A 25,669-nucleotide genomic window follows, 5' to 3' on the forward strand; every position below is an offset into this window, starting at 1 on the left:
TGAACTAATGATAATAAATCCCTTTCTAAACTAAGCTTTAGAGGAGGCAGTTCTTGTCCCAGTGTATGTGTCTCTGTGGTATACTGTTTCACCACGGCAACATGGGGCCCTGTTGACCTTCTCCTGCCTCTTTCTACATTGTGTCCACAGCACTGACCTCTGACCACTCTGTTTGTATTTGTAGATAACCTCAGAGGTGCACCTGTTCAGCCACACCAAGGGCAAGAGGCACCAACAGGCCGTGCGAGACAGTAGCAGCATCCAGGGACGGGAGCTCTCCGATGAGGAAGTGGTGCGTATCACTGTCACCCAGCTGGGAACAAACATCCTCTCACTTTGCCAAAGTATATTGCCCTTCTGCTGCCTGTTTCATGTTTTTAAAAAAAAATAGACAAAGAGCACAGCAGTTGTCTTTTATGACACGGTCATTATTGATGTTTATACGTCCTCTTATATACTGCCACAGGCCTGTAGCTGGCTTTGTGAGATTACAAATGAGCCTTGAAATGTACTCAGTTAAGGTTCAGCGCTTCAGTGGAGGACTGACATCACCCTCTTGTCTCCAGGCTTTTTTATTTTTTGTGTGTCATGGAGCACTTTTCCATGGGAAGGCAGCTCATTAATGCAAGGTAACCTCTCAGGCTGCAATATGAGATTGGCTTTTCAGTAGAGCTCATTGTGAAGGTGACAACTGTTGGTGCTGTACGCAGAACCTTTGGCCTCAGCAGCTCCTTCATTCAAAGCTTTTTTTCAGTGAGGCATAATTGATAACTTTCCTTTTTTTAAAAAAAAATAATTTCCTTTCCAAATGCAGTTTCTTTTTTTTCTTTTTTTATGACAGCATCATAACCTTGGGTTTGGAGGGAAAACAGTTTATATATGAACACTTATTCCTTGTATTTGTTTGTTTCACTAAATATTTTAGCAGTAATCCTAATACAACCTTACCTTGTCATTTTTCAGCACTAATCAGTCAGAATTTAGTTCATTGCTGAGGTCATCCTCATAATATCCTGCATCTTAATCTTGATGTCATGCTTGGACAATTTGTATTAGATGTGTTAATACAGGACTGAGGCTTTAGCCATTCCTGTACCTCTAATATTTAACATTTAGATGTCCAGAATTACCTTTTCTTATTTAAAGTGAAGAGACTTTGTTTGGATAGATTCATCTGCCCCACATATTATTTATATCAAAGCTCAGTTTCACAATTTCATTCACACCGCTGCCAACTATTTTTCACTGTGGCTCCATAACTCTTCCTGCAGCGAAGGATTTTTAATTAAAATGAAGATGGTTTGTCCAACTGTGCTGTGAGGTCTGTGAGGTCACTCCGTAGTTTTTCAGCAGAAGCTGATGTGTCCTCATATTTTTTCATTCTATCCCATTCTGAGAGACTTGTGAATTAAATTGAGAATTCACTTGTATTCAACAGGGTAGATCGATATACGAGTAGAGGACTTGAGATTGCTTTCCTTTTTTTCTGCTTTGATATAATGAAAGTAACATCTGAAACCCATATAACGCAAGGAATTTATATCTAGGGCAATTAATAAATAGGTTTCTCAGAGGAAAGGCTGTTCTTGTCTTTAGCGACTGGCAAGCACAATGAGTAGAGTGATCGCCACGCTGCATCGGGTATCAGAACTGACTTAGGCGAGGCACTGAGTAGTCCTCAAGGACTTGTTGAAGCTGTACTGATAGACACAAATAGAGAAGCCTGATGAAATACCCAGAATGCCAGCTGAAGCAAGTTTCTCCCACCACACACGGTTTTGAGATGTGCTGTCGATTAGGTATAGCAACAAAGCTGCTGTTTAAAAGAGCAGTTTCTCGACCAGAATTTATTTGTGTAGTTCAAGTGATTTAAGATTATTTACCTGATAATGAAGGAGTAGTTGATTTGCTTTTTTGTTTGCTTTCTGTATGACTTCTGTTCTTCTTTTATGACTGTGTGATTTGCTCAACTAGCAGCCGAGTCTTATCTCTTTATCAAAGAGACTGCATGAAAAGGCTGTTTGTGTATGCCAAATGGAAGTCTACCACGCTGGCCTTTGTATGGTAGAAAAGATGGACTGGATGAGCATATCCTGTAGAATTTGTATTTCTGTAGGCTGTCTTTTTGATCTGTTAAAGGGCAGTTTGTGTCAAGAGGAAGATGAGATGTTTATAGTACTATCTAGTTTCTCTCACCAGAGGCAATGTGTGGTCTTGTGTAGCTGCAATGCCCTTTGACCAGTGTTTGTGTAGTTTTGTTGCAGAGGTTTCTTTGGTAGTTAAATATCTGTTGTTAAATCTTCTCATCCTAAATTCACAAAGTTTACATAACAACCTTTAAAAAAACGACAAAACAAAGAAAAACTGAATTTATATCCCAATGGATACTTTTTATGTAACTAGTCTTTTCCAACAGATGTGTTTTATCTGTTGGTGAAGCAATTCCATTAAGTGAGCAGCTAGTACACTGGATGGCCTCTCTGATTGATTACGGAGCTGCTGTCTTCTAAGCGAGGGATAGCTACGGTCATGAGATATTAGTGACCTGTGATATCAGTGAAACGAGGGCAGAGGTGTGCAAATACAAATCAGAGGAAACTACAGGCACATTCATTTCAGTGAATCAGTCTTGAAGCTTTGAAAATCTTGCTTCAACTTTAAATGAGGAATGTAATATGGAATATTAATTGAATTTAATATTGTGATTGTGTGTATGGTCAAATTTAAACTGGTGTGTTTTATTTCATCTTTGTATAGAAACTAGAACTAGAGTCACAGTCTGTTACTTTTAAAAAAAACAAATCATTCAAGAAACTTCCAAATGAAGTGCCTAGATTTCTTTTATTCTTTTCTTGAACATTAAGACAGTGTCTTAGTTTTTCTCTCGCTCTCTTTCTCTCTCTTTTCAATTTTATATGTATTTGAAGCAGAATGTCCCATTCTTAGTCTCTCATGATCTTGTAGTTGAAATCATGTGAATCTTTAGTTATAAACTTTGTTTTCGGGTTCTTTAAGTCGACACTGTAAGTAAACCTTTAGCTTCAGTCATTAGTTTTGTGGCACTCGTTTTGCTTTTGCGCACTTGAGCCAAACTAATGACAACTGTTTCATATGACGCCTCTCGGTGAAGAGACCTATTCAGGGAGCAGGTGCAGGAAAAACTTTGACCAAAGGCTGTGGCATCACACAAGATAGCTTGCCTACATAACTGAAACCCTTTGTCTGGGGCCATTGTATCCTTTGGGGTGCTGGATGACAGTGTAATTTAGTAATTGGTTTCTTCCGCATGTATCATGCTGTTCAAATTGGGTTATATTCTCTTGTCTATGAGGGGAAATATCATAATTGTCTGACAGAAAGCAACACCTCCTGGCCTTCAGCATGTCCGTGGGCAGGCAGGTGGCTTCAAAAGAGCATTCATTACTGAGAGTAATTACAGTATTCAGTGGTGTTACTGAGAGGTATGCAACATTGTGTCACATAACACATTCAGGCTTTAATCTTAAGACTACAAGTTGCATCTAATAATATGGAAAAGGATTAGGGCCACAGGAAAAAGTACAAAGTGGGGACGTCTTTTTGTTTTTTCTCAAATTCAGATTAAAGTCAGAATCCTGAGGGAGGAAAAAACCCTTGGAACTCATCTTCACTACTCATAGAGGAGAAACAAACACAGACACTACTTTTCCTGCGATATGACAGTGTAGTCTTTCTTTTCGTCTTTGCCTTCCTTCAGTTTACTGCATATAAAGTGAAGAGTGTTAAAATTGTACATAAAAAGTAGCAAGCAAATACTCTTTAATTGCTGTTTGTACAGGTACAGTATATTTGGTGCAAGCAGCAGTGTTGTGTTGCGGCTGACAAGGTGGAACCTATATTAGCATATTTGTTTTTGTTTTCGTAAAAGTACAGTGTCTGCCTTCCAGGAAATGAGTGCTGAAGTTATGCACTTGCGTAAAATTACTTATTTTCCTTCTGGTGCGGATCTTGGAGTTTGTTATAACCACTAATCCAAGAACAATTTGTTAGTAGCTTTTGATATTATTTTTTTTTCTTCCGTGTTCTAGGAGCATCTTTCCTTAAAGAAATACATTGTGGATATTTTGACGGACAGCTCCGTTTCTTCGGAAAGCGTGAAGGATGGAGAAGAGCGGCAGAAGGCACGAAAGAAGGCCAAAAAGCTCCGCGCCAGGATGAACTCCAGGTAATTCATCCATTTTCTCTCTGTTACTGTCGGTCTCGGTTTTTCTCACCACCCTCTCGCAGGCAGGAGAGGACAAACCTCAGCCAGGACTTTTTTTTCTTTCTTTTTTTTTTTTTTTTATGAGTGACAAGGATATGGAAAACAGATGTTATGTGCATCCAGGCTTTCTACAAGGTAACACTGATGATGTTAATTTATGACCACTTTCCGTGATTGGGGAGCAAAGCTGCAAATCGATCCGTGGGTCCCCGGCTTTCACCTGTAAAGAGCTTTCCTCCAAATTACTGCCATGGCATTGCCAAATCTGAAGCCTTCCTCAGTATCAGCGATGTATGTTCAAGTATGTATGAGCCATGCCTATTTTTCTTGTTCTGAATTATTGATTTTTAAATGAAGTATCAAAGAAAATCAATAGCAATCAACAAATAGGAGAGGACGCTGCTGTGTGTCAGAACCTGGACCTGAACTCAATCAATCCAGCTGGCTGTCAAAAAGGAGATTGAGGGATGAGACAGGCAATACTTACTGTGAGATGGTACCGATGCTTATTATTGGGAAGATTGTAAGACATACCCTCAAAAGACAGCAGTCGCACAATAAAAAGAATGAATGAATCATAAATCAGCATATTATGTCCATCAAACTTAGTCAGGGGCAGAAAAATCATATTAACAACAAATGTGTATGCAGACAGTAAGAAAAAGTGATCTGCTGAACATGTTTTTGTTTTGTGTGTGTTTTTTTTTTTTTTTTTTTTTAACGACACTCTTGATCCTGCTAGCTACTGCTTTGGATGCCTCATCTTCCATGTTTGATCACTGAAAACTGATTCCCTAAGCTGAATTTGATGACTCATCGTTACTGGCCAGGAACCGTATCAAAACATTACTATTCTTTTCACTTTTAATATTCACTTTTACAACTGAGCTTGAAGATGTAATTAAATGTAAAAACAGTGGTGATACACGCCAGAGGAAGAGCATAAAGCCTTTATGTACACACAAAAATACCAATGTAATGATGCGACTGTGACTCCCGAAGTAGAGCAGGTGTTGTAGTTTTGGTATTTTGAACCCCCCTGCGCTCCTCCTGTCCTCAAGGGGTTAAGTGTCCTCTAGCAAACCCTGACGTCCGGTCAGTGCATGTGGACTCACAAGCATTTTACTCACTATAGAGCAGTCCGTTTACCACTAACAGTATAATGGAGGGTGTGCTGATAATGTGATGTTAATAGCTGAACATGAGAAATCCATTTTACTAAACATTTGTTTCTCCTGCTCGCTCCACATTCACCACCACTCATGAAGTTTAAGGTTGGATAGCTTAGTATTTCGTCATTAATAGTTTAAAAAAAAAACAGAGAGGGAGAGAGAAAAAAGACTGGCTGTGGTGGTCGAGTACATGTCATCATTTGTTATCACAGAGGTTTGTGCTGTTTTGTGAGTGTAGGCTGACCTAACAATCCTCCAAAATCTTATCACAATTAAGCTGAGAATTTGGCAATAAGTGAGTTTTCACTGTTTTAATAATTTATAGTTCAGAAGGAAAAGGGTATTCCAAAGAGGCAACTACAGGCTGAGACTGCCTTTCTACTGCAATGTTTTATTCTCAGCTCTGCTGTTTTTGGCTTTGTGAGACTCAGCGGTACTGAAAAAGTGACAACATGATCTGCCTCTGTTCACCATCACTCGCGCACCAGCTCTGCTGAGACTAGCACTCAAAGGCAGCAGACCTTCAGAGGTCATAAATAACACAGAGCCCCTGTAAACATAAAGGTGAGCTGCTTCACCGCTGGGTGGAAATGAACCGTTTTATTGGAACACCGTATGGTGTCCGTAAAATGTGAGTGTGTCTCACAGGAGTTTAAACTAGGCCTGCATGCAGCCCTGTTGTGTCATAAAGTGGCACACACATACTTTAGCCCACTTATTTGGCGTAACTCCTCTACTAATAAATTTTTTGGAAGGGAAAATAAGCTATTAAAATTTAATGTAAGTAGCCTGTCAGTGTCAGGATGAGTTCTGGACTTTCAAAGCAGAGTACACACTGATACTCAGATATGAGCTTCTTGCCTGTTTCTGGTTGCTTGTGGTTTGTGGTTTGTTTTGTTGGCTGTGTGGACCTAAGAGTGACGTGAATATGAAGACACGCCTTATAGAGTATGGAGAACTGCATGAGGTGCTAAGCATGGCCTTAGCTTGTGTTACCACCCTGATTCCTTAGATAAAGGGAGAAAAAAAGAGGTTCCCTTAAAGGAAAAACATATATCCTTAATAATACACAGACAAGCTAAATGGACTAGATTGAATTATTGAAACATTGTCACTTTTATAAAGGTTTTACCGCTTGTTATGACCTCAAAGTGGGTCTGTTTTGCAGTGGAGCCATGATTTGGATGTAAACGTAGAGAAAATTCTCTGTAAACAAAATGGAATAATTAAAAGGAATCGAGATCTCGTGTATTATGAAGTGCTTATAGCCCTACACTGTAGAAATGGGCTTTCTCCGTTATTGCTGAACACTAAGATTTATTGCCCATTTTTTACATGACTATAATAAATTGTGTAGCAATTGCTCCCTGTTTAACCTGATTAGATATAAACCTGTCAGATTAATATTGTAATCTCATGAATGGCAAACAGAGTGGATATAGTTCAACTCCTTATTAAACCATGTCTGTGATACCTATTTATCCTGCTCACGTGGCACATAAAATCACTACATATTCAGAATGAACGCAGAATCAGGCCACTTAGGGATTTTTTTTTTCCTTTGCTCATAACTTGGTCTGTTGAAAATCAGTTCTAATGATTATTTTTTAAGTAAGTAATTTTTCTTTTTTGTTAGTATAGCTGATCTTAAGGATTTTTATGATAAATTAATTTTAAATAACATAATCAGTTAAATGGGCTTGCGCTTTTCACTATAAGGTACATTCACCCAGTCATTCACATTGGAATGCATTAGAGGCAATTTTGTGTTCACTATCTCACCTAAGGATGCTGTATGTGATCTAAAGGAGCTGAGGATCAAACCAATGGCTTCCAATTAATAGATACAAAATTAGCATTGATGTTTAGTTTCTGACTGCTTAAATTTGTGCACTGGCTATCTGTGATTTTTAGTCATTTTGGTCAAACTGTGAGGGAAAATGTCAGTGTCTTTTGGATGAACAATCTACTCTTCACAATCTCTTGTGTTCAAGGGCAGACTTTAGTTGGAGCAGGTATGGCCTTCTGGGAGAAATCCACTTATCGTCTTCCGGGAAGAGTTTGATTCTATCAGTGTAGAGACGATTAACCGGAAGGTGCCCTGTCAACCTCTGATCAATAGTTACTTATCATGTTTGGGAGTGTGTGATTGACAGATAAATGGACCTCTCCATAACCCATTTTCACCCACAAACATGCACAAACACAAAGTTTGCCTTTTTCAGACTGGAGATGTTGGCTAACGCCATGGAGATGACAGTTCTCTAATAGCCATGGTTGTATTGCTTCTAACCCCCATTAACTGTTTGACAGCGAGGGCAGCAAAGAACTCTAGCCTCCTTGTTAAAAATGGCAAGAGGGAATTAAGCCTTGGTGACTTGAGTAGATGGCAGCAAAACACAGGTCCCTGCAGTGCTGCTGTCTGATTATTTTAAGCTAAGTTACATGGTGATTGGCTGACAGGCCAAATAAACAGAGTCGGTTTGAAGTATTTTCTCTCTCTCTCTCCTCACACTTTGATCCTTCGTGTTCGTTGCTGACGGGCCAAACACTTTTTTCCTGGGATTCAAGTACTGTTTCCTACTTCTCTCTCTTTAGAGCAAAGGAATATGAGACATCAATGGAGGCAAAGACTCAGGTCCCTGACTCCCCATACAAGGCCAAGTAAGTGTTTTCTTTTGTTTGGGATTTTCCCTTTTTTTAAAAAAAAAAAATTGACATTTTTCTTCTGTATTAGTATTTTTCCCCTGATGTTTGTTGTGTTAAAGCTTTTTTTTTTTTTTAAAAAAATAAAAAAAATCTATTGCTTATTTTCTCAATCACATCTTTAAATCTGTAAATAAATTGGAACATGGCTTTCCCAGATGGAAAATGATACACTCACTTTTAGATTTTAAATTCAGTTATTTTTAATAATAATAATAATTATTATTATTAATTAACCACAATTCAGAGTGCAGGTATAGTTCAAGTGTAAATATAAAAAAAATGTAAATGTTTTATTATTTCATTAGTATTTGTTTTTGTAATGTGTTCCTAAAATTGACTTGAAGAGTTCTTTGATCATCTTTTTGTTTTGTTTTTTGTAGATTGACTAATCAGTTAATTGGTTAAACATTTTAGCTTTACCAGGGGTATGAAAATCCTAAATTAAGGAATGATGTTTTAACAGATTTATAACTTTTGGCTGTTATGTTCAGGTTGCAGCGGTTGGTGAAAGACCTGTTGAAGCAGTTGCAGGGCCAAGATAGCGGGCAGTGGGCCAACAACAAAGTGTCTGGTCTGGACCGAACTCTGGGAGAGATCTCGCGCATCTTGGAGAAGCAGGTAACTGTCTGTTATGTTTTTATGCACCTAAAGCCATTCTTTTCTTTAATATCAAGATCTATCACAAAGGATTTTGGTTGCATGATATGCTAGACTGACCTATGGTTTTACACTGAGCAGTCTGCCGCAGTGCAGAGGTCATGCCAGCCGTCTTTTTAGTTATGAGCTATGTTTTCGCTTTCTACATACCAACTTGCCTTTGGTTATTGGCTAATGAAGACCAGATTAACAGTGTTTACACTGTGCACATGGTACCAATAGAGAAGCTTCCTAGCACGAGACCAAGCATTGTCTTGTGTCTGTGTGGTTTGCACGACTCAGATGTCACTGGTTTAGACGATGCTAAATTGGATTTCCAGATGAAATGTCATTGATGCACAAGACTTTATTCAGCAAAGATCTTTTAATTTGACTATACAAAACAAGGAGGGGTTGGCTTTTATTGTAAATACTCCTACTACAGCTGTATAAATATAGGATTTACAAATGTAATGGCAAACTTTCTTGAATACAGTTGAGGTGAAACAAGGCCCTTATAAGCCTTGTTGCTTTTTTTCTTTTTCTTTTTCTTTTTTTTTTTTAAATTGTAAAAGTCACATCAATTTGAGACTTTGAGGGTTGGAATTAAAACACCTGCCACCATGTTTATGATGAGGAGAATATACGGCCCACTTCCTGTAATGAGGCATAAATTTCCTGCCAAGTTGTGGTTTGAGCCATCAAAACATCCCACTGAGCATGCCTCTGGGCGTGAGGATAGAGACATTATGGTGTCCCATCACTGGTGACGGGGCCGGCTGGAGAGGCTATTACCGAATTTCCCCAGGGAGACAGAGAATAAAGTGGCAGAGGTGGGTGGCATGGTGTTTTGTAAGGAGAGAGGAGGGGACCAGTGTGATGTGAGTAGCGTGCAAGCTGTTACTACACGAGGGCTCCTCCTCTCAGCTCCACGTGCTCCCAGTGGGAGGTCACAGGTCAGTGGGCCAGAGGAGATGCGCTGCATTCAACAGTGGTGTCACTTGCAATAAGCAAATCAAGTGTAAGTCCTTTTGCCTTGTCTTTTTCCTCAGTTTAAAAGCAAGTCTGTGAAGTATTTTGTCAAGCTCTCCTTTACCTTGTTTTTGCAGTGGTATCCACTCAAAGTTGTGTCGAGTCATGATTAACCAATGAGGCAGTCTGGGGAGTGCTTCTCTCCTTAATCCCTTGACAAAGTCAAATAAATAGAGTCTCCATCAGCATGGCTGTCTGGCCCCTGAGTCACTTCAAGTCGGAGCCGTTTTGATTATTTGACCTAACAAGCATCTCTCATGTCATTGACTCACCTACAGATTTGTTTTTCTCCCCCATATCTGATTCAGTCTCCACTTTCTCTCCTAATCCCTTCGACAACACCCGATGCTCCTCTCCTGCGCTGCTGCTTGGGTCCCGACCCCCCCACCACTCACTCCTTCTTTTCTCTCTAGGCTACGTCTAGTCTCTGACCCCACTGTGTTTCTCCCCCTGTGGCCTCTAATGATTTTTCTTGTGTCAAACCTGATTTTTTTTTTTTTCGCCCCCTCCCTCCTTACTTAGGGTGATTAAGAGAAGCAATTCTCCCAGTGTGCTCCCCCTTTCTTTCTAATGCACACTTGCCTTATTGTTAAGCACTTGTATTTATATATTGCTCAAAGTCTTTATCATTCCCTTCAGCTGAAGCTTGTCTAGAAAAGGGCAGGAACATGGCTCTGAGAGCCAAATACTGCACCAAGATTGTTTCGTTTTCATTAGGTAGCACTCACAGCTTGATTTGAGTGAGTAGTGGGATTGGTGGGAGCTGTATCTGGGGACATGGGGGAAGGTGAAGGGCAGAGTGGAAGGATTACAGGGTTTCTCACTGGGGCCTCCAACTGACTGACAGGTTAAAACCCAGATCAGCAGTGTCAGAAGTTTTTCAAAAAAAAATTAAAAAAAAAAAAAACGAGAGGGAGAAACACATTACTTACTTCATTTAAGAAATGTGAAATTATAGACATAGTGTTCTGGCACATTTTAAATGAAGTTGAATTTTAATTTCTGGTTTAAAATAAACAGTTTATTTTGTAGAGAGTTGCAAACTCAGATGTTGAGGTTCTCAGACAAGCACATGCACAGCCACTCTGAACCTTTCTAGATATAGCTTGATGTAGGTACATGTGAGAACACAACTATTGTCAGCAGTGTGATCACAATCTTTAAACTGCATAGAATAGCATAAAGGCTCAGTGCAGCTAGTGAGTTTTCATTCTGTATCCTGCCTGCTGCACTCTCTGCTCAAACAGTTTCCTAACCTAAACTAGAGATGGACCGATCCGATATTACGTATCGGTATCGGTCCGATACTGACCTAAATTACTGGATCGGATATCGGCGAGAAATAAAAAATGTAATCCGATCCATTAAATATCAAAAAAACATCTCACAAAACTTGCGACACGGCGTAACTCGGCTCATAACCGTAGCACGTGGGAGCAGTATGTGTCACGTGATAGAGCGGCTGTGTGTATTTGTAGCCTCGCTACCAAACCAGCATTTCATCTCCGAGAAAGTTATCCCAGAGAGAAGTAAAGCAAGTGTGTAAGTTCATCTCTGAATGTTTGTAAAGCGTTCCCATGTTAAGCTTAACAACCGATATATGGAGCGACTGCCTCTCTCTCTCCCTCTGCTGCTGTTACTTCAATCGTGAAACTGCTTAATGATCAGCTGATCGGCTTTTCTGTCGCGAGTCCGTCTCTCTTCTTTGTTTTTGGCCCACTTTGCACCAGAAAGAGGAAACCAGCGGCTGAACAACAGCAGCACGTTTAAGCTTGATAAGCTGTTGTTAGAATTTATTTAATATTACTTTCTACACCAGGATCCTTTTCTACGTAGCTGACGGCTGGTAACTGTGCAGGGGCGGATCTAGCAAAGTGTAGCCAGGGGGCCGATAGGGCATGAACAGGGAAAAGGGGCACAAAGACATACTTTTCTTTCTTATTCTCATTTAAAATGTCTAGCTTTTAATAAATAATTATCTGAATCTTACACCCAAAGTTTTAATCTGATGTAAAATGTATAGAAGTCCATTACTGTATATAGTAACTATTAAGTCTAATATACCCTAGTAAGCTATAGTACTTTTTCCTTTGGGAAGGTACCATCTGTGCAGTCTGCAATTCTGTTGAAGAAAGATGTTGAATCTATTTAATTATTCTTGAAAAATAATTTATTTCTGTGCATTTTTTTTCGCCCTGCATCAAATTAAAGTTGATTACGCCGATTAAGCATCATGAGGTGGAGGGTGGGGGTGGTTCCCTATTTTTTTTTGTTGGGAGTTTGCAACCCTATTAGTTAGGTTGCTTAATATTTCTGCTAAGTACTCTTTAAAATACCAGAATAGGGAGGATGGAGTAGGTTTAAGTTTATTAGATTGATCAGTGTTGCTGAACTATGAAATATTTTGGGTGCAGTGTATTTTTTACATACAGGTATAACAGAATAGCTTTAGTGCAGCGGTCCCCAACCCCCGGGCCTCGGACCGGTACCGGTCCGTGAGTCGTTTGGTACCGGGCCGCGAGAGTTGAGGCTCAGGTGTGAAATGTATGGTTTTCAGGGTTTTTATCGGTTTTCAGCGTTATTTTGTTATCGTTTTTATCGTTAACTCGGTTTTCCTGGGTCTTTTCACGTGTGTTATGAATAAATCTTCTTTTTTTCGGTACCGGTACTAGTTTTATTTTGTTGTATTTATCCGTGACACCTTAAAGGCCGGTCCGTGAAAATATTGTCGGGCATAAACCGGTCCGTGGCGCAAAAAAGGTTGGGGACCGCTGCTTTAGTGTTATTGTTTATTTAAACTTGAGTATGAACTTATACAAAATGCAGCAAGATATTAAAACAGTTTTATTGATTAAAAAACACACTATATCGGATTCATATCGGTATCGGCAGATATCCAAATTTATGCTGTCGATATCGGTATCGGACATAAAAAAGTGGTATCGTGCCATCTCTAACCTAAACCAATCGGAATATTCCCAGAAGTGATCATGCATCTGAAGTGGACTATCTCTTGATTTGTGCTGCGTGTAAGAAAGGACGTGAATCACATTTATGTGCAAAAACAACTGTATTGCTATATTTCTTGTTTCGTATGGTTTTTTTTGGCATTTACTGTCGAAAGCAGGTTCTCCCAAAAGCAGTCCTTAAATATGTAGTGTGCCAATGAATGATCTGTGTAGACCTGGGGAAATCTAGGCTGACATGATTGTTTCATTTTTCTAAATTATCCACCCCACCCCACCCCAAAACAGAAAAAATTAAGTCACTCATAAAGCAGACTTTTCAGATGAGTTTGATACATTTTATTTGAAATCTTTATATCAGACCTGGAGGTTTTTCTATGGCTTAACTAAATGGAGAAAATAATTCTAAAAATTATCTGGATCATTGGCGGAAGACAAAAAGTGTGTTTTAGTTTTAGCTCCAGTGTTGCAGAAATTTAACTATAGGCTGTCATTTCTGTCTTCCAAACAGCCCTGTTATTTCTCCACCATGAGACCAGTGAGGAGTGGAATAGCTTTAAACTTCTTAGTGTATTAGTTTTAACTGAAGACAGTTTGTGGCTTCTGTGGTAGGTTTTGGTTTTTGTGGCCTTTTGATTGATCATGTTTTTTTTTCTTGAAATAAACAAAGCTTGTGAATGAAGAGCAAATGTGGAAATGGATGATTCCACACAGCCTCCTAAATCATATGCCATTATGACTTGTATAAACACATGTTTATACTTAGAAATTTTGACTTAAAAATGTTTACTCCTGCAGCCTTGTTGTGGTTTACAGAAGACTTGGCCTGCTGTATAATGATGACATATATGTAAGGAGATGATCATCTGGTGTACTTGGTTGTAAGGGGGGTGAACCCTTGACATAAATGAAGACCCAGATGAAAGTTTAAGTCTTGCCTTAATTTACTTTGCCAGTTCTTTTCCATCTGTTCGTGAGGTAGCACAGTTGTGCCTTCCTCTTTGCTTTAATTGGATTGTCTGGTGGTAGGAGACTATGAAAAGCAATTTCTCCCAGTCACTGTTGCAAAAAATACCAGCTGCTTTGGTCCTCCCATCGCCCGGTGTAACAATAGTGACCCAGAGCGAAAATTAGATTAAGTCCTCCTGATGTGTTATTCAGGAGCTGCCTCTGACATTCTGTCTTTGCCCAGTCTTTTTTTTTTTTTTTTTTTTTTATTCTTATGTTTTTTGTTTTACCAGGTTGCTACCACTCAAAGACCAATTAGAACTTCAAGCACTGTTACTCGGCTTTAATCTATGATTATACTTTGGCTATGGTTAGCCTGGTTTAATGCAAAGAATTAGAGCAAGGGATAACATTCAGCCTACAGTAAAACTTTATGTGCATGCAGTAATTGTTTTAGATATACTGACAATATTTTACACTGGATGTCACAGCCCACATTGCAACTATAAAATTGTCTTTGATGTGTACAGATTGTGTGACCTCATAAGACACGATTTAGGCCATAACTCAAGCAGTCATACTGAAGTACTTACCAACTGCCACACAATATCTTATAGGATCAAGTGAAGATGTTTTATAGAGAAAAGGTCAAAGGTCAGCTTCATTGTGCCACCATACTTTTCTGCAAAAACATGTAAGAGAAAGTGCAATGACTAAGAAGAAGACATAATAGGGTTTGTTTGTTTTTAATAAAAACCAGCTGGCAATGCTATCACATCACTGATATGTGGCTAAGAATATGCTCTCCAACAACTTGCTTGGTCATCAACCCAGTTCTTGCAACATTACAGTGAATGCATAAGATTTAGTTTTTCCCTGTTTGTTTTTGAGCTAAGGTGGCCACAATGAGTAGGGAGAGAACTGCTAACTGATAATCTTATCTACTCTGGGGAAACATACTTATTTGCAGTCTTACCCAAAGTGTTGGAGTATCCTGTTGGGAGCCCTGGATGGAGGATCTTTATTGTAGCTGTCTCTTAGGAATGCAAGTTGTGAATCCTCTGATCTTAGAGAAACAGAACACTGTTTTCATTCGGTTAAGTGTGCATGCAAATTCAGCTCACTGTGTATATATGCTGTCATTGTAATTACCTTCATATAAACACGAATACTGTTGCTCCGCCTTGGGTTTGGAGAAATATATCATCGCCAGATGCTTGTTCCATTTGCTTAGAAAGGCAACTGCATTACATGGTGGCAAGATCAGCGATTCTAGATCGCAGGCTGCTATCATACAAAACAAGGCTTTATTTAAACCAGTGGTTCTTAACCTTGTTGGAGGTACCGAACCCCACCAGTTTCATATGCGCATTCACTGAACCCCTCTTTAGTGAAAAATAAAATGTGATTTTTTTTTTCAAATTCAGGACATAGATATGTCTTTTACTGGTGCACGAAATGAGCCGTGCATGTCACGGCGGAGGCTCTGCCGAACCACTGAGACCGACTCACCGGACCCCTAGGGTTCGATTGAACCCAGGTTAAGAACCACTGATTTAAACCATCGCAGTCTGATTTTGTTTTCTGTAGACCTAAAGGTAGCAGTTCAGGTAGCTTCAACTTAATCCCTTCACCCGTATTGTTCTAGATAAATCTGTCAGCAGAACAGGAAAGGAGCTACTGAGCAACAAAGTCTTTTCTGTTTTATTTTTTTAATTTTTTTGCAGGAGACAACCAGGACTGGGCAGGTCCCGGTTACCCACTCTAATACCATTTGATAAGCTACTATGAAAGAGCTGCCTTTTCTCATTTAGCCCAGAAGCTTTTAGGTTGGTGTGTTGATGAAGGGGTGAATAGAGGGGTTGAGCCAAGTTCGGTAATCGAGACCTAATTGATTAAACACGGAAGTCTTTGTGTAAAGTGTAAAGAAAGGAAGTCACAATTAAGGTCTTTTAAAAATGTTCCCTTTGACTCTTGAGACCGTCATGGAGACTTTTGCCATTATGTTTAATGCAAAGACTTTTTTTTTCTTCTTCTTAACACCGGAATTGAGGAGCCGTTACCTCAGCAGCCGGCATGGATGACAGATGAAGAGCTTATCTGTAATTTAGTAAAGCGTTTGTCTTTCAGTGTGTTCGGGCTTGTTGGCAACTTCCCATCTGTGGAACAAAAGCACTGTGAAGTGGCTGGATTTTAGTGCTGTCACAGCTTTGAGGAGACCGTAACCTCATTAGGTGGAGGAGTGACCTGTAGGCTCTCTGTAGTTGTGTGAAGAAGGCCCTCCGTCAGCAGCTCACCTCCACTTCCTCTGCTCTTCATCCAACCAGGCACAAACATGCCTTATAGTCAGTACCCACTCCAGGATTTGTATTTGTTGATGTACGAGACGCTGTAGCAACAGCATCCCACATACTGCCAATTAATCTATCGTCACAGGAGACGGGGCCTATCTATTTACATGATGTTAGAAATCTAATCCTATATAATTATAGGTTTCCTTTGCAGAGTCATTTCATTTGTATTTTTATATTGTAAGTGGAGTAAGGAAAAAATAATTCAGCAAGAGGAACCAATGGATATAATTTTAAGTAAGAAATATTTCTTAAATATTAATTTGTTCCTGCTGAAATTCCTACTGAAATTCTGCAGTTATTAGTTCATTTCCTCACTGACTACATGACAAGTGATGTGTGACAAGCAGAAGTATCTAATAATAATGCTGTATCTAATAATAATGCTGATTAAGGGTTAGGATTCAAAAAAGAAGTTTGGTTTGAACAGAGGAACAAAGTAAAACTTTCTCCTTTGTTTTCTATTTAATATAAGTGAGATTCATGCAAAGGTTATTTCTGCCAATCTTTTTATTAAGTTAGAAATACCCAAAGATATTAAAATTTAAAATATCTAACCTTATTTTTTTATTGTTTTAAATAATTTTTACATACCAATCGAATTCCTATTTGTCTAAAGCCAAATTGCAGCCCTTGATAATAATTTACGTAACGCTAGAGCCAAAAAAATATCCCACTGTGCATCTCATTCACCCACGGTTCATGTCATTTTGTGATATAGGAACTCAAAATGATGCTAACTTAGCATTATATTTGTGTTCCAATGTTTCCTCTGTTTTAGCCATCAGTGCTGACTACATTTTCCTAAGGCAGCTCACTAAGAGTTTACAAAACTACAAACCCATCCAAAGTCACTGAATTCCATGAGGAAATTCCAATGTCCCCTAAACAAAGATGGCAAAAACACTGACTGAAAGACTTTAATTTGTGCTTTTTCCACGTTGACTGTCATCATATGCCACATCCCTATATTGGCACTCAGTGATCAAAACTTTGAAAACTCCTGGTCTCAAGGTTTTGCTGTCTACAACAAAGTTGGCTGGAAATTTAATGTATAAATGTTAACCAATTAATTTTGTTGAAGTTTTTATAGCTTTCTGAAATGCATTGCCATATTATTGGTGTGAGAGCCTTCAACTCTCGGTTTGGAAATAATGTATTCTATAATCATGCCAGCTGGTGGCATCAGCCACTGCCCTCTCATTTGTATTTGAAAACTATAATATAGCAGTCGTAAATAAGAGCATGGAAAGAGCTGAACAGAGCCACTTTGATATTCAGCCATTTAGTCAAGCTCACCTAAAATGGATTGTTTCAAACCCAAAGAAGATGTATAATAGTGATAATGATGCAGTAGAGCTATAGTGTCATGCTATTAGAACAATTCAAATTCTCTGGGTTGTTCTGTTCTTAGATCGCCTGCGTGGCTTTTTCTCACTTTTACTTAGCCTGTTGTGATCCATTGAGACCACCCTGATGCTAACTGGAGCCTGCAGAGCATTTTGCCTTTCACTGAAAGTTCACTGTTGTGGGGCGGAGTCAGGTTGTGCACTTTTGAGATTAAACAGGAATACTTTAGGGATCACTTTGTTTCACATTTCAATCCTTTACCCCTGTAGGAGAAAGAAAGGCTCCGTCTCCAGCGAGAGCTATGTAATCCCCCGTCAGGCCGGCTGCTTGTTGTCCCCTGACTTCACCTTTGTTTCTTTCTTACCCTCGCTCTTTCTCTGTCCTTGCCTCAACAGAATAACGCAGACCAAGTGGCCTTCCAAGTAGGCGGTGGCCTGTCTGCTCTGGAACAAATTTTACAGGTCATCACTGCTGCCTCCACACCCACCGCAGTTCCCCGTATTCCTCTCAAGTGAGTATCACCACAAAATTAAGAATTTTTGTATTCATGTGAACCAAAACATATAAATGTGTTTTTTGTTTTTGTTTTTTTTAATTGTTTGCTATTTCCTTTTTTTTTTTTTTTTTTTTTTTTTTGTGCTTCTGGCTTGATCAGAGTTGGAGTTTAAGCCATCAGGGTGATATGTCCCTTTAGCTTATGTTAACAGCTATTTGAATTTAAAAATCCTGATTGAACTCGCACAAAAATAAATAAATCAATAATCATTAAGGACAACAAAAACACAAAACAACAAACCGGGTTAGGTTATTTATCTGTGACAGTACACACCTTAAACACTCATTTTTAAAAAGACAAAGTTCTCTTAGCACAGCTTTGTGTTGCAATAAATAAAAGCCAAACCATTGAATATGCAGTGGTATTAACATTATCACATGTTGGTTTTTTGTTTGTTTGTTTTTGTATTTTTTTTCTAACTAAAAGATAAGAAAGAAAGGAAGGATGGGGATGCTTCTGAATGATCCATATTGTTTGTCTCTCTGTTCTCTGCTGAATTCACAAGGACTCTTAGCTTTTACAGTCCTCCTCTGCAATGACTCCTCTATGACTTTATCCTTTCACTGACATTTGCTGCTCTGTTTGCTCCATGTGATCGTTTTTGCAATCGCATAAAGCGAGGGAGCTAATGTCAGCTAACCTACTTTATCAGCGTTTACAGTTGCTTCATCTCAATAAATACTCTCAAAATGTATTAATGAATAACAGCGCTGCCCTTCAACAAATGGGAAGCATTTCCATTCCTGTAATCAATTTGTGTTCTTTCTTTTCTCTCGAAACACAGAAAGCACATGTGTCCCATCTATCATTTAGAGTACGAAGTATTTTTGAGTTGTGGGTCTGGCGCTTGCATGGCCTGCCAGTAGATAACTTCAGAGAGCCTGCTATAGTCACAAGTGGGACTCTGTAATGGACTTGAATGGCCTTGCTTCCCCCATTCATTAGCATTTACTGGTCTCTGAGTCTCTGCTAATGGACAAATGCTTCTTATATTTATAATGCTTTTAAAGGGCATCACATGTATATTGTTTCTTCTGTTTTTTTTGTGGTCTCTCTTTCTCAATCATTGCAATCTTCGGGAATTTCAAGCAGACTTCTGAATTCGAAGCAGTATTATGTTGAATTGAGACTATCTTTGCAGCACAAAATGTGCGCACAATAATCTCCTTGGCATTGTACATCTCTTTAACATGCTTGAATGAAGAGGTGGATTATTAGGGCCATGTGTTTCTATCGTTGGGTAACAATACAAGCAAAGTCTTGAGTGAGGAAGAAATTATTTTTATTATTGAAAAGGTGTAAAATGAACAAAGGATTTTGTGATTATCTGTAGAAAAGCATGTATATGATAGTTTATATACAACATATACAAGAGTTTAATAAATGAATGCACTTATTACAGTAGCTTTGTACCCAAGAGGGTTGTAAGCAGAGATTTTCTTTATGGTTTTTGTAAAATGTAAAACGCAGCAGAGGTCACACTCTGTTCTTGTGTCAGTCAGGTCGGTGCAGTCGGCAGCTCATGACGAGATGCAACATAAGGACACAGCCCGGCCGTCTGCTTATCACTATCTGTCATCTGGATTGCTGTGTGGCCTAATGGGCTGCTATACAGACGCTAACCTCAGAGTGAGCTACATTATCTGTTTACAGTGATGCTGCCGTATTGATCACCTCCTCCCACCAGATAAGCAGAGTGATTTACAAAAAAAGGCAGCTGCCGAGATGCTCCTGCCATATCTCTCCCAAGGGAGGCTGATTCCATCTTGTTACCATTACATTAATGAGCTAATTCCTCGACGAGGCTCCGCTAATGTTCTGGTGTAACCCTGTGGTCGCTGGAGTGACTAGATCAGGGTTTATGCAGTCGCTGTCGTTAACGTCAGATGAAGAGATTTCTTACAAGAGGCACAATAACATCCCAAACTTTGGCATGAGCTTTGTTGAATTTACGTCAGTTTAAATTTTTAACTTACTTTTGATTTTCATTGTTTTCATTATTTTTCCAGTAATTCATATTTGTCGCCATTTTAAGTCATTGTTATTAGAGACATTGTTTAATGTTAAGTGACGCAGCTGAGGGTTGTATCCTCGCAGTTTATTGTTGTATCAATACAGTCTTAGATTATAGTGAAAAATCCATTACAAGTCTACATGTATTATCAAATTAACAGTACAAAACCAAATATTATTCAGTTTACATATGTTTTTTTTTCTTAACTTTCATGTCTACAGGAATCAGTAGACCTTACTATTTATGCTTGGGTTTCCTTTTTGATATTTATGGTTAAAATTGCATACATAACTACATCATTTTATAGATGAACATTGAATCTTACCCCTTATCATGTGTGCCAGCTGCACATAAGCTAGCTGTTTTGTCCCACTCAGTTGAAAGTGTTTCTTTAGTGTGTGAGAAATAAATGAAGGGGTTGATCCTCGTTTCTGTAGCTGGTGTCCTTTTACTGTCCTTCCATAATGACAGCTGCGGATTATGAGTTTAGCTGAAATCCAGTGTATTTTTTTTGTACACTGATGGAAAGTTACACTGAGTGGGTATTTGGATTGCAGATGCCTTGTCCTTGTGACTGGAATAGGGGTCACAGTGGGGAAGGGAACAAAATGCACAAATGTTCTCAGTCTCAGTGCAAAGTGTTATCATCCGGTACACGAACTGAACAATGAGAAGAACAGAGGCGCTGATCTGTGACATTAGGTAGCAAAGATGAAATTCAAACATTTATTTTCTGAGGGTTTGGTCATATTTTGTGTCGATAGTTTCCAGTAATTTAAAGAAAATCGGTGCTGTGATTGTAACAGGTGAGCTCCAGAGAGAGGTTTACAGTCCCTGGACATGCGTGTTAACCCAATTTGTCTTTCCACTTCTGTCTCACATGACCTGTTGTATCCTGTGAAATCAGACCTGCTACCTGTGGTTTTATTTCAGGATGTTTTCCGCCATTTGGGAGTGTGTGCGTGCGTAGGTGTGTGTGCCTTCACTTGTGTGCATGGTGCGGCGTGACGGCTCATCAGATTTCTCCTCCTTCATAGCAGGCCAGTGTGGCACGACAGCCAGGGTAGATGTCTTGGAAGCACTCAGGGTATCGGAGAGATCAACAGCAGAATCAAATTAAATGTCATTTAGATAGCTCTGAATGAAGGTATTGTTTGACAGCACAAGGAAATGGGTCTGCTCCTCACCTTTTATTTTGGCTTAGGATTCTTTTTCTTCCCCTGTTTAAGAGGCAAGGGCTCAACCTGATCTGGAAGTTAGTCAGATTTCTGCAGCGCTGCCCCTGTCAGGCTTGACTGCACACATAGGAAACTCACAGAAAGGGCGAGGAATGTGAGACTGAGGTTGAGGAGCACAGATCTCATTGCTGATAACTCAAGGCAGTGACAAAAAGCATAAAGACCCTTTTTATATGCTTGTTGTCCTGTTGTCAGTTGAACAGACAGTTGGCCATTTACCTTGATAAATGGACTTGGGTGAAAGATAGCCGCAATCCATAACCGTATATCTAAGTGCTAGGGAACCTGTGTTTATGGTTGTTACTTCTGATTTATTCCAGAGAGTTTATTAGCCACACTTTGAGTTTTTTTGCAGACAAATCCTCTGCTTCTGGAATAGTTTTGTGCTGTTATATTATTGAATTTGTTGTTTGCCTATCCTTGTTGATTATGGTATCTAAAAACCAGCTGGCTCCTGGGGTTTTAGCAGGATAAAACCTCAGTGGTTTATGGGGGTGCGAGACAAGATCAAGTGCGCTACTTTCATGTCTGTATGAATATGCCTACCTTTCACGTAAAATAATATTCCTTGCTTGTGTGGGATTAAATTTAGTGTAGGGAACGTACATTGTTCTTTTATTTACATATTATGGTCTGTCTTAAACTCCGCTCCCAAGTCCAACAGTGATAATCCATGTCGATACTTAAATGCTTAAGGTGAGCTGGGATAGCCAGCAGTTTTGGAAACCTGGTAAACACAATATTTCCAATGTAATGAGAATCCCATAGTGGTGTAGGGTGAGGAATGTGGAGAGTTTAAATAGACTGGTGCACATCAGTCCCCACAAAGTTTTGGTGTAACACGAGAAAGGGTGGTGTGGCACTTTACCAAATTGTTCCTCAAAATCTTTGACTAGAGCTGTCAATGAGGGGTGTTTAGAGGGGTGAGATTCCCAGAGGGGCTGGACTATCAGGTGTCGTGCTCATCAAGCTCAATTAGGTGGGAGGAAACCAAAGACAGATCACCGTGGTGGTTCATTGTACAGTCTGGTGTAAGGGCATATAACTCAAACACGCCTTTGACAGCTTACTCATTTGTTAAAAGATGGCCATAGACAGCCCTGATTAGCTGTGTTACAAAGCAACTGAATGCTCATTACATGAGAAGTTAATTGAGTTGAAGGCCTGATCTCTCTTACCACTTTCCAAGCGATTTAATAAGAATACCCTGATCAGTCTTGCCTTGAATTCATTTTTAAAGGTAGTTTTAAATGTTCTACTGTTGGACTATTTTTTTTTTTTTTTGTAATAATACACTTTGTAGTATCATTTAGTACAGTAAATATCCAGTGTGTCCTTATAGTCTCCTTTAAGAGGGTGGAGTGAAGGGTGGTAGTGGCTGAGGAGCAGCTGGAGTGTATCCCAGCTGACACTTAGCAATACATCCTGGACTGGTCACCAGTTAGTCACAGGGATGGGACTCTAAACTGTGGAAACAGCAGTTTTCAGAAGGAAAACTGTTTTGCAGCAGCCAACATGAATACAGGGGTATACCTAAACTTTGTCACCATGGGAACACTTAAAAAAATGAAGTCACGGATAGACTGCATTTAAAAAGTCTCAGCTATGGACAGACCGACCAAAATGTGAAACAAAATGAAGTCGGTGCCGTAGCACTAGATCGGACAATAAAAAAGAGCATTTGACAGTGCTATAAATAAATTCTAATGACTTATTTGGAGTTTTCTATTTTATTTTATTTTATGTTATTTGTTTTTTTTGCTTTTATTTGTCCTAAAAACAGTCATATCCATTAAAATTTAACCCAAGCATTCGGCAGATTACAAACCCTCAAAATCTCTGTGTAACCTGAATGCTAACAAGACAGTAATCAAGTCAAACCCTTCCTTGCCATTTAATCTGATCGATAATATGATAACCCTACTATTGTGCACTTTACTCAGATATCACATAATCTCGAATGACACACCGGTGACCGAAAGTAATTCGTGTCCCTTTGAGGAATGTACACGGCAGCTACCACTGTTTTCATGGGTGAAAAGTTTTTGAGTTGTCATATTGGTGTTTGCGTCGAAGCTAATTTTTGTGCAATGTTGACTCGGGAATCGAGCTCTGAGAATCTAATGCTGCATGACTGCACACGAAGGAAAGTTTGGTTGGGTTCTCATGTTACCTCACCTTGTTGTTCCACAAACGCTCCCATTATCGGTGTACTTAACCATTAGTTAACTTTTTCCAGTTCATAAAGATATGAACTGCTCAAATAACTCAATGTATTTGCTGTACATTTAATGACACAGTTTGTAGTTTTTCGATGTGATTGTTGAGCGCTCTCTTATTGTTTTCAGGTGTATGGACGTAATCCTTGATGTCAAACTTGGTTGCTATCCTCAAACATAATGTTTCTCATATTGTTACACCGTTCGATGTCTTAGAGCTTTAAACTGTTCTGTCAGTAATGTTAAAAAAAAAAAAAAAAAGGAGTGGGCGACGTTATTGACAGACGTTAGTGAACCTCCACCTAATCCATTTTTCTTCACAATGCCAGTGTGGTTTGACCGAAAACGCGCAGCAGATGTGAAGGTTCGGTAGATATCAAAATGTTTACCACTTGAAATAAACATGGCCTACTTTAGGCACTGGAGAGGCGGATTCCTTTCTTCCAGCGAGCAGATAGGACACGCTATTTCTCCAATGGCTAAAATATACAGTTGTCAGAAAATATTAACTGATGAAACGGGGCAAGGGGGGGAGGAGCAGTCACAGCAGAATGATTGGTCAGTTATCTGAAGCATTAATCTTCTCTGGGGCTTGTTGCAGAGTAGACATAATACAGAGGCACGCTGACGGGCTCAGCTCTGACTGCTGCCTGGGGCTGCCTGGCGGCTGTGCTGTGCGGAGCTGCTAAGAGAAATAGTTTTATCTCTCCAGCGGAAATGCTGCACCATCTCTGCCAAGATGAGACCGAGATTGTACTCAGCACCTCTGAAGGTGGCTCTCGTGAAGGGAGTGTCCGCATAAGTAGCTGATATGAGTGTTTTATATCTCAATTCGGCTTTCTTACTCTTGCTGTCAGTGAGATATGCTTTTGACTCGTGAAGACAAACTGCACCCTTAAGGAACCACAAATATAGAAGAGTGTGTTTGGTTTTCTAATGCCTGCAGATAGTCTTGTCAGTGCCCCGGTCACGTTTACATCCCAGTAGTTCATGTTCTTTAACAAATTGGAAGGGGTAAAGCGTTGTGCCCTGAGGTTTGTCTTATGTCAAGCTTTTGATCGATAACAGTTTTGTCATCTTTTTCTGTTAGATCGCTCTGTTCTGCTGTAAATATCTACAACCTGGCATGCTCCTGCTGCGCGCTCAACTGCTCCTATGTGCTGTTTAGCAACAAGATAGTCCTCCTTATGGACCTGCTGCTGCATCAGCTAACAGTAAGTGTGTGCATCCCAATGCAGAAGATGGGAGATGCAATGTAATACAGTGTTTTGTGTGATTAGTTTCTGCCAACAACATTATTTACATTCCTATTAAGTACAGGAAATATAGAGGCAAACATGCTCAAAGGGTGTTTCCAGGTGTGATCAAACAAACACGGCCTCTCTCCTAGCCACACATAAATGTTGCACATGTTAAGAATTTCATGTTTTCTTTACATTTATCTGCTCATATACACTGGCTTGACCATAAAGGAAGCAGCGTTTTTACTGCTGTCTGCTACAACCGCAGTGTTAATGAAAAACAGAGTATGACAAAGAGCTAGCGAGTAACAAACCGTTGCCCGACTTCTCCACAGATGCCTCCCAACTGAGTGAATGTGAGAGCATAGTCACTCAGGGAGGCAGGCGGGCATGGGAGGCTGCATTGCGGCGACATGTCAGCCCCATATCCCTCAGCACTCTGAGAGAAGGACTGTAAACATCAGTCCACTCCACACATCCAACGGTGGCGGCTCACTGGGGCCGCCTACACTCGCAACCCAGACAGGACAAGGCACAGACACAGGGCTGTGGTGCACGCATGAACTCTACTGGGGCTTCCTTCCCCAGTCGAGTTCCAATCCAAAGCAGTCATATTTCCTTAGGGCACAGAGGGAGAGGTTCGCCTGTATGCTTCAGTTTATATAAAACATATCCCCACAGCTGCTCTGCTGACTGACATATCCAGCAGCACCGCAGAGGATGAACTAACTTTTCTCCTGACGTTGACTGCAGATTAAGAGTTGAGCTCAACATTCGCTTGAACTCCGATTCGATCATAAGTTGTGATTTTATATATTTGTTTGGGGTTTTTTTAAGTTTACAACTTTTAACTTTGAGTTTTGCCTACGCCTGCACATATTCATGTGCGCGTCCATGTTTTGGAATGTGTGTGAGAGTAAAGCAGTGGGGGTTGCACTGCCATATGAACATGCCCCCTTTTAATTAGATTTGTGGAGAATGTCGGTGGATTTAC

At 39.7% G+C, this 25,669-nt stretch overlaps 1 protein-coding gene across 2 annotated transcripts in view; it reads left to right on the forward strand.

Annotated features, from left to right (window-relative positions):
- scaper (S-phase cyclin A-associated protein in the ER) overlaps positions 1-25,669 on the forward strand; it is a 59,848-nt gene that overhangs the window by 18,789 nt on the left and 15,390 nt on the right. For both annotated transcript variants that reach the window (XM_039614553.1, XM_031747371.2), the window contains 6 exons: positions 185-292; positions 4,068-4,204; positions 8,014-8,079; positions 8,616-8,742; positions 17,803-17,918; positions 24,525-24,648. In XM_039614553.1, the coding sequence (XP_039470487.1) occupies positions 185-292; positions 4,068-4,204; positions 8,014-8,079; positions 8,616-8,742; positions 17,803-17,918; positions 24,525-24,648 (678 nt within the window). The remainder of the gene's footprint in view (positions 1-184; positions 293-4,067; positions 4,205-8,013; positions 8,080-8,615; positions 8,743-17,802; positions 17,919-24,524; positions 24,649-25,669) is intronic.

This window comes from Oreochromis aureus, linkage group 7, assembly GCF_013358895.1.
Source record: "Oreochromis aureus strain Israel breed Guangdong linkage group 7, ZZ_aureus, whole genome shotgun sequence".
In the NCBI taxonomy this organism is placed as follows: domain Eukaryota; kingdom Metazoa; phylum Chordata; class Actinopteri; order Cichliformes; family Cichlidae; genus Oreochromis; species Oreochromis aureus.